We start from the raw sequence: 12805 nt of genomic DNA, 5'->3' as shown, positions 1-12805 counted from the left end.
GGCTTGCAATCAAATTCTATCTTGATATGGGCTTCTGTGCCCTGACCAGTATAGTCCACGCCAGCCCAATTAATTAATGCACCTTCCTTTGAAGTTCCCAAGGCAGGTGACAAAAATGCTGAATAAAATAAGGTAAAACACATTAAACCTTCACCATTAACATTATCATCATTGTTAAGATTTATTACATTTGTTATATGCCCCATCTCTGTGGAATCAGGGTGGATTACATCAAAGTAGAACACGTACAAAAATAGAATGTATGGATTAAATATAGATAGTTAATAATCACACATACCCCACCAACCATCCATTAGGTATGATGGCTTCCAGGTGGGACTTGGGGCTCCCTTGGAATTACAGCTTATCTCCAGACCAAAGGGATCAGCTTCCCTGGAGAAAATGGATGCTTTGGAGGGGGGACCCTATAGCATGGTGCCCCATTAAGGGACCAATCTTCCATGGGCTCCATCCCTAAATATCTAGAATTTTCACAACTTGGAACTTTCACAACCTTGTCCCCTGCCCATCCCCTGTCAGTAGGCATGAGGGATTGGGCAAACCAATTCCAAGGACCAGGTCATGTGAATGATCTCTGTTAAATCTGTGGGTTCAGAAACCAGGACAGGGGGAGCTCATTCCAGCTCCATACAGAGGACCAAAACTGAACTGAGAACCTCACACAAACCTACAACTTTTGTACATGAATGAACAAAAGGATCTTCCCACCAGTACATGCTATTGGTCAGTTTCATTTCAAATTGACTGGATCTGGCTGACTGGATTTGACTTCACACTGGCCAGTCATGTACTTGGGATTATGATCCTGTCTGGGACCTCAAGCTCAGTCCTCAGACACAACAATCTCTACCTGTGACTTGCATGCAAAAAGTACATCCTCACTCATTCAATAGAAGAAAGTAAGACTGTGTTGAAACACAGTCTGCTAGCAGAGAGGTAAAATGGTCCTTAGAATCAGAGAAAACATTCTCTTTGACTCCGCAAAGATGGTGGCTTCCATAAATTCTACCTGCGTCCCTCTGTGATTGGTTGCGAGCATTGCTCAACATGAAACTGAGTGCACAGTTTCTACAGTGCAAGATCAATTGTTCACAGGCTCCTTCCCTTCCTGGCCCTTCCATATATGGAGAATGCTTCCAATCCTGCACTGTGCATGTCCATCCAAAGAGGGAGAGACAAACCCAAAAGAACACTATACCTACAGGGGGAGGAGACAGAATCCTACACATGCTCTGTGTCCGACAAGACTTTTGAGAGCCACTGGAATTCTGAGTCAACAATACTGACCAATGAACCAATGCTTTGATTCAGTGTAAGGCGGCTTCATGTGTAATATGTAGATAAGAGCTGCAGCTTCTAATCTGGTGAGCTGGGTTTGATTCTCTGCTTCTCCAGCTGGGTGACCTTGGGCTAGTCAGAGCCCTTATAGTGCTGTTCTCACAAAGCAGTAATATCAGGGCTTTCTCAGCCCCACCACCTCACAGGGTGCCTGTTGTAGGGAAAGGAAGAATAGGAGATCGTAAGCCACTTTGAGAAATTGGGGTATAAAAACCAAGTCTTCTTCTCCTCCTCCTCCTCCTCCTCCTCCTCCTCCTCCTCCTCCTCCTCCTCCTCCTCCTTTCTTGGACTACCCTGCAAAGAAAACTAAAACCTTTAACTCAGCAGGCCAAATGGCTGTGGGCAGCTCTGTCCATCTAGTCCAGGAATTCTTGATGCCCTGTGGTGGGAAGGAAGGCCTTCTCTCCCTCTCTCCCTCTCTCTCTCTTTTCACCTAATGATCAGAACCCCCCCTTTTTTTGAAGCTTTGTCGGCCGTTGGTGAATGTGAGGTTGGGAACAACACTCTCGCTTGTGGTATATATTAGACCAGCCGCACACTTCATTGGAGACTAATAATTCGTAGAGGCCAGAAGCCGAATCTCAAGATTAGTCTCCCAGGCCTTGTTTCCTGACTTCATTGCCGTGAACTTCAGCCAGAAGCACTTCCTATTAATCTGTCACGGAAGGCCGTGGAAAAGCACAAGCAAACATTATGCTTCCAGAGCTGAGCCAGGGTATGTTTATTGGGGATAATAAGAATAGGTTTCTCAGGTTCTGTTAGCCTCAGCTGCCCGCTGCTGGAAAGCTGCCCCATGTGGTTGTTGATAGTCCAAAACAGGAGCCTCTCAGGACGCATCTGAATCTGTTCCGTTAGGCCCATAACTGGGCAGTTCCTAGGCATAGAGAATGGTGCAAGTGATCATCATATGGCAAAAGGCACTGGGAAGATCATCTGTGAATGACCCAGTGACAGGGATGCCAATCCCCAGGTGAGACCTGGGGATCTCCTGGACACTCTGCCTGGAGTGCAGCTTAACATTGCTCCCTCGGCCAGAAATTTGGTAAAATGCCTCCCTCTCAATGGAGGCCCAGGTCACAGGTGTATCCGACATGGCATTTTTCAACCTTTCTCAGGTGGGGCTACTAGCGCCCTACCTGCCCTTGGACTGTCTGGCTACAGTGATCCATGCAATGGTGACCTCCAGATAACACTTCTATAACTCACTGTATGCAGGCCTGCCCTTGTCTTTGACTTGGAGATCAGAGCTAGTGCAAAATGCAGCTGCTAGGGTCCACACTGGTACATCTTGGAGGGATGATATCCAGCCTGTGCTGAGACAGCTGCATTGGTTGCCATTCATGGCTTGGATCAGATTCTAGATTTTGGTATTAACCTTTAAGGCCATCTGCAGCTTGGGCTCTGCCACTTGTCTCCTAATGCCTTCCACAGGGTTCTTCTCTCTGTGGGTGCTAATCTGCTCATGATCCCTGGTCCCAGGGAAGCATACCTGGTCTCGACCCAGGCCAGGGCCTTTTTGGTCCTGGCCTCAACCTGGTGGAATGAGCTCCCAGAAGAGCCGAGGACCCTGACGGAGCTGCCTCAGTTCCACAGGACCTGCAAGATGGAACTTTTCTGCCAGGTCTTTGGTTAAGGCCGGGACCAGGAATAACTGCGGCCCCTCCTCTAGCTATGCCATCTTGCAAACCCTCACCCTGTGGTGATTGGCTGTTGATAGGGGAGGAATGGGGATCATGTAGCTTCTTGTGTTTTGTGGTATTCAGCGGTTTATGATTGGTTTTATTGGGGCTTTTATCTTTTATGTAACCGGCTGTGAGTTTATGGAGAGTGGTGGGATAGAAACTGAAAAAAATAAATATATAAATAAATATATAACTAAATAAAACTATAACTTATCTCCAGACCAAAGGGATCAATTCCCCTAGAGAAATGGTTGCTTTGGACTCCACAGCATTTCCAACAAGGAGGGCCGTACATCCATCTCCATGCTTCCCCTCACAACAACCCTGTGAGGTAGATTACGCTGTGAGAATGAGTGGCTTCCAGAATTTCCTAGAATGCTTCACGTAAGAGTGGCATTGAGCCTGGGTCTCATCTTCCAGAGTCTAATCTGCTGTAACCCACTGTTGTTGTTGTTATGTGCGAAGTCGTGTCCGACCCATCGCGACCCCATGGACAATGATCCTCCAGGCCTTCCTGTCCTCTACCATTCCCCGGAGTCCATTTAAGTTTGCACCTACTGCTTCAGTGACTCCATCCAGCCACCTCATTCTCTGTCGTCCCCTTCTTCTTTTGCCCTCGATCGCTCCCAGCATTAGGCTCTTCTCCAGGGAGTCCTTTCTTCTCATGAGATGGCCAAAGTATTTGAGTTTCATCTTCAGGATCTGGCCTTCTAAAGAGCAGTCAGGGCTGATCTCCTCTAGGACTGACCGGTTTGTTCGCCTTGCAGTCCAAGGGACTCGCAAGAGTCTTCTCCAGCACCAGAGTTCAAAAGCCTCAATTCTTTGACGCTCGGCCTTCCTTATGGTCCAACTCTCGCAGCCATACATTGCAACTGGGAATACCATAGCCTTGACTAAACGCACTTTTGTTGGCAGGGTGATGTCTCTGCTTTTTAGGATGCTGTCTAGATTTGCCATAGCTTTCCTCCCCAGGAGCAAGCGTCTTTTAATTTCTTTGCTGCAGTCCCCATCTGCAGTGATCTTGGAGCCCAGGAAAATAAAATCTGTCACTATCTCCATTTCTTCCCCATCTATTTGCCAGGAATTGAGAGGGCCGGATGCCATGATCTTTGTTTTCTTGATGTTGAGTTTCAAGCCAACTTTTGCACTCTCCTCCTTCACCCGCATCAACAGGCTCTTTAGTTCCTCTTCACTTTCTGCCATTAGAGTGGTATCATCTGCATATCTGAGGTTGTTGATATTTCTCCCTGCAATCTTGATCCCAATTTGTGACTCCTCTAATCCCGCATTTCTCATGATGTGCTCTGCATACAAGTTAAATAGGCAAGGTGACAGTATACAGCCTTGCCGAACTCCTTTCTCAATTTTGAACCAGTCAGTGATTCCATGTTCAGTTCTCACTGTTGCTTCTTGACCTGCATATAAATTTCTCAAGAGACCAATAAGATGCTCTGGTATTCCCATCTCTTTAAGAACTTAAAGTGTAACCCACTATACCACAGTTATCCTTCAAAATGGCACTTTAAAGAAAAAAAAGCACTTAAACAATGCACATTCTTTGCTAGTTTCTGGAAAACAGCTCCTGCTTACAGTATCACTATACTGGGGATGTCTGTTTTTAAATTTTAGACAACTGTACATTATTTCAAAGGACTTCTTTTGAACCTATGTTTGCTGTAATGCTATGTTTGCAACTGAGAGCGCTGTGCGTCAGACGCCCATATCTATGTTTGCAGAACAATGTGCACGCTCTTCACAGACAGCATGGATGGCGACAGCCCAATCTCTGACCCTCCAGCGCTGTCATGTGGCTGCAACATTTCCAGCCGAGCCTGCCAATCTACGTGGGGACTTCGTTAGGCCTGAAGCCATTAAAATATTTTAAGCTGATAAGCACCATGCGCAAATCTATTGCCGTGTCAGGAACGAAGAGTTAAGACCCTGTTTACCCCTCCGCCATGTTTTACACGGCAATAGCCATTAATAGGAGTGAAGTGCAGTGTGGTGTGAATTAAACAGAAGTCATTTCCACTAAGTGTTACCGCTCAGCATCCATCATTCACTTGTTATGGCAGTAAATAATGACCAAAAATTGCCACTAACTTCTGTGTGACAAGAACCCTGCAGACGACTGGGGCCTTCTTTTCATGCACATAAGCAGATTCATTTTACCTCCGCAATTGTTCCTAAAAGGAGGACATCACCCGAGCTGAGGGATAACTGTAGTTTTGCTTCTAATATAGCAGGGGGTGGCCATACTGTGGCTCTCTAGGAATGCTGGCAGGGGCTCATGGGACTTGTAGTCCATGGACACTTAGAGAGCCATAGTTTTCCCACCCCTGTAGTATAGGGTTGGCAACTCCAGGCTGGGATATTTCTGGAGGTACTGAGCTCTATTCGAGGTATGGTTTATGACATATTAAGCCCTTCTGGCCTTGGACCTTCGTATCTGCCAGACTGCCTCTCCACCTACGTCCTTCAGTGATGATGTTATCAGAGCAGGGCCTTCTGCATCTGCCAGCCTGCAGAAGGGAAAGATATAAGACTTCCTGTACACATGACTTTTCGGCAGTGGCCCCCGCCTCGTGGAATGGCCTAACTGAGGAGGTTAGGAAGGCCTTCAGCCTCCTGACATTTTGCCAACTGTGAAAATTGTTCAGGAGGTCATTTTTGTAAAGACAGTTAGCCTGGTGTTGTGTTTGTCTGGAGAACTCGGTTTGATTTTCCATTCATCCTCTGTCAGGAGCCAGCTGGATGACCTTCTGAGATCTCTCAGAACTCTCTCAGCCTCACCTGCCTCACAGGGCGTATGTTGTTGGGAGAGGAAAGGAAAGGTGTTTGTAAGCTGCTTTGATATGTCTTTGGGCAGAAAAGTGGGGTATGAGAACCAACTTCTTCTTCTGCTATAGAGAACAGCTGTTGCCTAATGTTAACATGGCATTATTTCATATGTTGTGTTTAATGCTTATGCTTTGTTCAGGTTTCATTTCAAAAATCTGCATTTCTTAGTCCCATGACCTTGTTTATTAGATGTCTCACCTTTTTGATTGCACTGATTTATGTCATGTAACCCTCCTTGAGTGTGAGAAGGGTAGCCTATAAGTAACATGATAAACAATTGAATGTTGCCCTTTGATGATGATGATGATGATGATAGTAATACAATTTTATTTATAATTTGCCATTCCTTGAAAGCTCAGAGCTGGAAAATATACATACATACATACATACATACATACATACATACATACATACATACATACATACATACAATAATTCAATATAAGTGTTATTTATTGTTTATTAATTATATTTTTATACCGCCCTTCTCATATGGCTCAGGGTGGTTTACATCATGGGGCGATATATAGAACAAACTAATATATAACATAGTCAAATACAACAACAATAATCTAACAAATTAGTTTACAAATTAGATCTGTGTTATGTTTTTATGTCTGGGGTTTTAATGGGGGTTTTATTGGGATTTTATTCAGACTATTGTAACCCAATAAAAGGCAACTAAGAGTGGCGGGTAATACACTGAAGTAATAATAATAGATTAAAATAGATCCTTATAACGCTGTCTCTTCTCTTTCTGATGTGAGGAGTAATGTAGACATAGAGGGGTGGTAAGAAGATGACTGGGTTAGCCCAGGATTTTTTGAGGGCCCTGGAAGCATTTCCTGAATGGATGGGAGTTAAGTTGTAATATATATATTTTATTTGTTAAACATTTATCGGGTGATATGACCATATGGAGTCCTGTCGACCTACCGCCAATGGCCAATTATGGGTCTGGAGGGGGTGAGAAGGGGCTGGGCCCTGTGTCGGAGTGTATGCAGCTATGTATTTCAGTTTATGACCCTATATATACATTTGACTTTACTTGACACAGCTATACTTCCCAACAATATTCTGCCCAATTGCACCACTTCCAGAGTTTCTCAAAGCCGGATGAATGTTCCAGGGGTTACTCAAAGAAAAAAAGTTGAGTAAGGCTGGGATAGCTGATGTTCTGAGTGGACTGATGTTTTGGGGACCAAGCATAGGCCTGGCAGGACACCTCTGTCTTACAGGCCACATGGAGTTGTCCATATCCTGCAGAGCCCTGATCTCACCAGGGAGAGCATTCCGCCAGGGCAGGGCCGGGGCCCATAAGGCTCTGGCCCTGGTCGAGCTGGTACCCATCTACCATGTGTACCCCCAATCAAGGCTAGCCCTACCTACTATTTGCTGCCTGCCTTTCCCATCAGTCAGAAATGAAAGCTTTCCCTGTGGAATCTGACTTACAAGGTCAGACCTTACAAGGTCTGACTTACAAGGTTGAAGGTCCTTGCAGAAGAGAAGTTTGAGGTTCTGGAATCACAAACAAGAATAAGGAATCTGAGGATTAAAGGTGCTTCGGATGAATTTGGCAAACGCAATTTACAACAAGAAATAACCACCTCCCTGGAAGAATACATATTGGAGGAAGATATTCGAATTGGCAAGGTTGTTTGAAGGCAGAGGTCCATAAGAAGTAACAAAGAGATATCTTGGTCAGCTTTGACAGCAAACTTGTGAGAAACACAATTCTTCAAAAGAATTGTATTGTCCTGCTTAAATTTGCTGCACAAGAAGTAATTTTTTTTCAAGATTTACCAACTGATTACTTACGAAAGAGGGCAGTTTTATTTTTTGTACCAAATTTTGCTTCACAAGGATATCAGGTATTTTTGGAAGATTCCATTTGCCCTGGAAGTTATCTTGCCATCTGGGAGGAAGATGATTAAGACAGTACAACAAGCTCAATACTTAGCCGGTCATAGAATCATAGAATCAACTAACACAAGACTCTGGCTCAACTCCACAAGAAGACCTGCAGCCTGCAACCCACTTGGAATTGTTAGGAGCATCGGGCTTGGGCTGCCAACAACCACTTCCATCTTCAGTAACTCCTGCACCACAAGGAGCCACCATTACCACAAAGGTCAACAGATCTCTGGTTGGGAATCCCTGAGCTAAGAGGACAAAACTGGTTAATTAGCAGGATGCTAGAAGTGAGTAGAAATGGGTAGTTTTCCTGGTGAAAGGTGGTGAGCAATGGGGCACCTCAGGGTTCAGTGCTAGATCTGGTGCTTTTTAATTTAATTAATAATTTGGAGTTGGGAGTAAGCAGTGAAGTAACTAAGTTTGCAGATGACACCAAGTTGCTCAGGGCGGTAAGAACCAGGGAGGTCTGTGGGTCATTCCAGAGGTATCTGCCGCAGTTGGACACATTGGTGTCAAATGAGGTTTAGTGTGGGCAAGCGCAAGGTAAAGCACATGGAAGCCAAACATCCCAACTATAAATACATGTTGATGTGGACTGAACTGGCAGTCGCTGATCAGGACTCAAGAGAGAGATCTTGGAGTTATGGTCTAGATAACTCACTGAAAATGTGAACTCAGTGTTGCAGTAAAAAATAAAAAAGGCAAATGCTATGCTGGGGATTATTAGGAAGGGAACTGAAAACAAATCAGCCAGAATCATAATGTGCCTGTATAAATCTATTGTGCGGCCTCATTTGGAATATTGTGTATAGTTCTGGCCACTGCACCTCAAAAAAGATGCTATAGCATTTGAAAAGGTGCAAAAAAGGGAAACTAAAATGATGAAGGCAGCTTTTCCCCCATCCTTTTGACTTGGAGGAGCCCCTGAAATAATTTCCCAGGCTTCGAGGAGCCCTGGAAGTGATGTCAACTGGCCACACCTCCCTGCCCCGCCCCTGGAAATGACATCACCACCCATGTTAACATGCAGGCTTGAGGCAGACTGAGGGGGCATGGAGAGACAGGAGGTGGTTTAAGGTGGGAGTAGGTGTGCAGGCTCTGCCCCCTCCCAGGCACAGAAACCACAAGAGAACTCACTCATGCTTGGGAGAGGGGAGGGGGAGCAATGGAAGTGGTTGGTTCCCTAACTTGTGATTGAGTCCATTAAGGCAGGAGGGGAAAGGCTGTGGACCCCCTCTGCAGTTCCTGCAGACCCCTAGGGGTCCATGGATCATTGGTTGGGAATCTCTGTACAAAAGGGATGGGATACTTTCCATATGAGGAAAGGTTAAAGGAGTTAGCTTGGGGAAATGATAGGATTATGCCTGTTAGAGAAAGTAGAGAAAGAAATACCTTTCTCCCTTTCTCACATACAACAACTCATGGGCATTCAATGAAAATAATGAGCAGTAGACTTCGAATAGATAACAGGAAGTCCTTCTTCTTCTGCTACTGGCTGGCAACCCCACCCTCAGTTTCCCCCTGTTGACAGCCTGGTATATCTGCACTACCCTCAGCTGCTTCTGGCTGTGAAGGTATAATGATTTCAAACAGTGCAGTGTTCCTAGAAAGAGCCAGGTTGGTCTTGTGGTTAAGAGTGGTCACCTCTAATTTGGAGAACCTGGTTTGATTTCCCTCCTCATTCTTCCACATGCAGCCAGGTGGGTGACTCTGTGCTAGTCCCAGTTCTATCAGAGCCTCACCTACCTCACAGGGGGTCTGTTGTGGGGAGAGGAGGGATAAAGTGATTTCAGTCTCTTTCAGGTAGTAAAAAGCGGGGTACAAAAATCCAGCTCTTCTCCTCCTCCTCTTACCTCCCTCAGATCCACAAATTTGCTCTATGTCAACACCATCTTTCAATCAACATGGATGTATTCCTTCCTTCTCTACTATGCCCACTTTGGTGGCCAGGCTGACTCCCCCTGCTCCTGCTAGCTCTTACCAGCTTTTACAATGTAAGGAAACAAGGGTGGGGGTGGGGAAAATGTCATCACGAACATGTCAACGTCACTGCATCCACATTCCTCTAGCAATTTCCCTAATATGGCCTTACCATAGAAGTCTGGGGAATTCCTAGAGTGACAGGGAAGGATTACATCACTTTCCCCTCTCTGTCGTCCATCCTCTGAAAAGCTTCCAGAAGTTTCCAGCACTAAGCTGAGTCAATAGATCCCTGGAGGGATCTCTCAAAGCAGCCTCCTTTGAAAAGCTGTTCTCTGCTGAGAAACTGGGGGAAGGTTTGATAGCTTGATGGGCCACCAAAGTCTACTGGCAATTTTAGGATAGCCTTTATGACCCATTTTACTGATCTTGGACCGCAGCAAATATGCAAGGGAAGCACTCCGAGAAGTTAACTTACAGTGTCTGTGTGGCCAATAAAATGTGACTTTAAAACAATCCCTTGAACTGAAGGCCACATATAAATGCAAGGAGGAGGGAAAGTAGCCTTGTATAGCCTGATCTCATCAGATCTCGGAAGCTAAGCGGGATTCTGTACTTAGAAGGAAGACCACCAAGGAAGGCTGCAGAGAACCACCTTTGCTTCTCCCTTGCTCTAGGTTTCTGGCCCATCCAAATAACCTGAAAGGTTATTCTGAAAGGAAGTCTCTTTTTTTTTTCCAGGCTAATGTTGTAATCCTGCCAGGAGGCTACAGAGAATTCAGGTGTGGATGTAATGAAATCACAACCTGCCTTATACTGTATCAAACTTCCTGTCCATCAGAGTCAATATTGGCAGCAGGTTTCCAGAATCTTTCATACCACCCACAGCCTGCTTTGTTTAACTGGAGATGCCAAGGACTGAGCTTGGGACCTTCTGCATGCCAAGCAGTAGCCATACCCCCTCCTCTAGTGATGTGACAATCTGTAGTCCTCAGTCCGGGATATTTTGGGAATCATGCTTCAAAAGGGTGATCTGCTTCATTTATCAACTATATATATTTTTGTCTTCAAGCCTACATTTTGATGTCACCCATCATTATAATGTCAACAGTGGGGTGAGCAGGTATGCTTGCCAGCCCCACCCCAGCACAGGGAATTCCCACCTCCAAGTTCCATTTTATTTTTAAAAAATGGCTGTGTTGCACATATCATTTTATCACTTGCAGTGGAAACCTGGAGGTGATAGAAATAGCTGGAAACTCTATGGTTTTACAATAGAGTTTATGCCAGGGGTAGTCAAACTGTGGCCCTCCAGATGTCCATGGACTACAATTCCCAGGAACCCCTGCCAGCAAATTCTCGTGGGAATTGTAGTCTCAAGGTCTCTCAAGTAACGCAGTTCTACTTTGCTGTTTTGATTCTCTTCCAGAGAATGGCAAACGAGTCCAGTGGCTCCGGGGGAATGACGGCGAGGTCTGGGTCTGGATCATGGGAGAAGCACCTGGAGATAAGCCCTACGATGAGATTTCGGAGGAACTCATGGCAGAAAGAGCCCGGCAACAAGCCCAGAAGGAAGCGGACGAACTATGGTGAGTGGACTGCAAAAGGTGAAATCCATCTGTTGAACATCCACAAACACCAAGTTGCCTTTTGCCGAACCAGACCCTGGGTCCATCAAGGTCAGTATTGTCTATTCCAGGGGCAGTCAAACTGTGGCCCTCTAGATGTCCATGGACTACAATTCCCAGGAGCCGCTGCCAGCGAATGCTGGCAGGGGCTCCTGGGAATTTTAGTCCATGGACATCTGGAGAGCCGCAGTTTGACTACCCCTGGTCTATTCAGACTGGCAGCAGCTCCCCAGAGGTCTTTTGCACCCCCCACCATGTGATTCTTAAGGTGGCCAGGGACTGAAACTGGGACCTTCAACATACCAAACAGATGAAGAAGAGTTGGTTTTTATACCCTGCTGTTCACTGCCCAAAGGAATAGAATCATAGAGTTGGAAGGGGTTTCCATGGTCATCTAGTCCTACACCCTGTACAATGCAGGAACTCACAACTACTTGCCCACCCACACTGAACCCAACTTCATGCCCAAGTGATACCCTTCATCAAAAATCTCTGAGAACTTTGTAATCTGGTCTTGGAGCATCTCATAGAATCACAGAACCATAGAATCATAGAGTTGGAAGGGACCTCATGGTCATCTAGTCCAACCCCCTGCACTATGCAGGACACTCACATCCCAATCGCTCATCCACTGTAACTTGCCACCCCCTTGAGCCTTCACAGAATCAGCCTCTCCATCAGCTGGCCCCTGTTTAAAAATCTCCAAAGATGGAGAACCCACCACCTCCCGAGGAAGCCTGTTCCACTGAGAAACCGCTCTAACTGTCAGGAATTTCTTCCTGATGTTTAGATGGAATTTCTTTTGAATTAATTTAATCCCATTGGATCTGGTCCGTCCATCTGGGGTCATGAGAAAACAACTCTGCTCCATCGTCTATATCAGTGGTCCACAACCTGCGGGCCTTGGCGCCGGGCCTTGGCTCCCTCTCCCCGCCCACCCCCCACAGTAAAAAACTTCCCAGGCCGCAAGTGGAACTGACGAAAACACAACCTGTGCTCCAAAGTCCTTCACTTCCCCCCCCCCAAGACCACGGAGTCTCCCTTCATATGCTCCACCCTGCACTGGGCAGTATCATTTCTTCCCCCCGTGAATGAGCAGGAAGGGATATCTGTCCCTGGGCTTTACAGGTCTTTCCACCCTTCCTGTAACATCCTTGATTCTCATGCCAGGTAGCCAGCATACCTCTCAAGACAACAAGTGCAGTCGTCATAATTTGGCTTCTACTTCTCTCAGTAGGGAATCCCCAATTACCAGCATGTGTCTCCTAGTCCTAACACACTGTGGAGCAGAAGAGGTAGCCCTCTCATCCACAGGGGTGAAACATTTGTGAAACATTTCCCGAGCTTTGTGGGAGTTGGGGGAACAGCCCTTGTTCCTGTGGTCCAGAGTTTCTGTGGTCCTGTGGTCCACTCTCTACAGGCAGATCCTGGAAACGATTTCTCAGTGTCAGAGGGGCAGAA

General features: G+C 46.0%; 1 protein-coding gene across 1 annotated transcript in view; it reads left to right on the top strand.

Moving 5' to 3' along the window:
* Positions 1–12805, top strand: part of SH2D4B (SH2 domain containing 4B) — a 107958-nt gene that overhangs the window by 25977 nt on the left and 69176 nt on the right. Inside the window, exon 2 of the mRNA XM_077350816.1 lies at positions 11146–11305. Within this exon, the coding sequence (XP_077206931.1) occupies positions 11146–11305 (160 nt within the window). The remainder of the gene's footprint in view (positions 1–11145; positions 11306–12805) is intronic.

The sequence above is a fragment of the Paroedura picta genome, chromosome 8 (genome assembly GCF_049243985.1).
Source record: "Paroedura picta isolate Pp20150507F chromosome 8, Ppicta_v3.0, whole genome shotgun sequence".
Classification (NCBI taxonomy): domain Eukaryota; kingdom Metazoa; phylum Chordata; class Lepidosauria; order Squamata; family Gekkonidae; genus Paroedura; species Paroedura picta.
The sequence above is the reverse complement of the archived record's forward strand: the minus strand, read 5'-3'. Positions and strand labels throughout refer to the sequence as shown.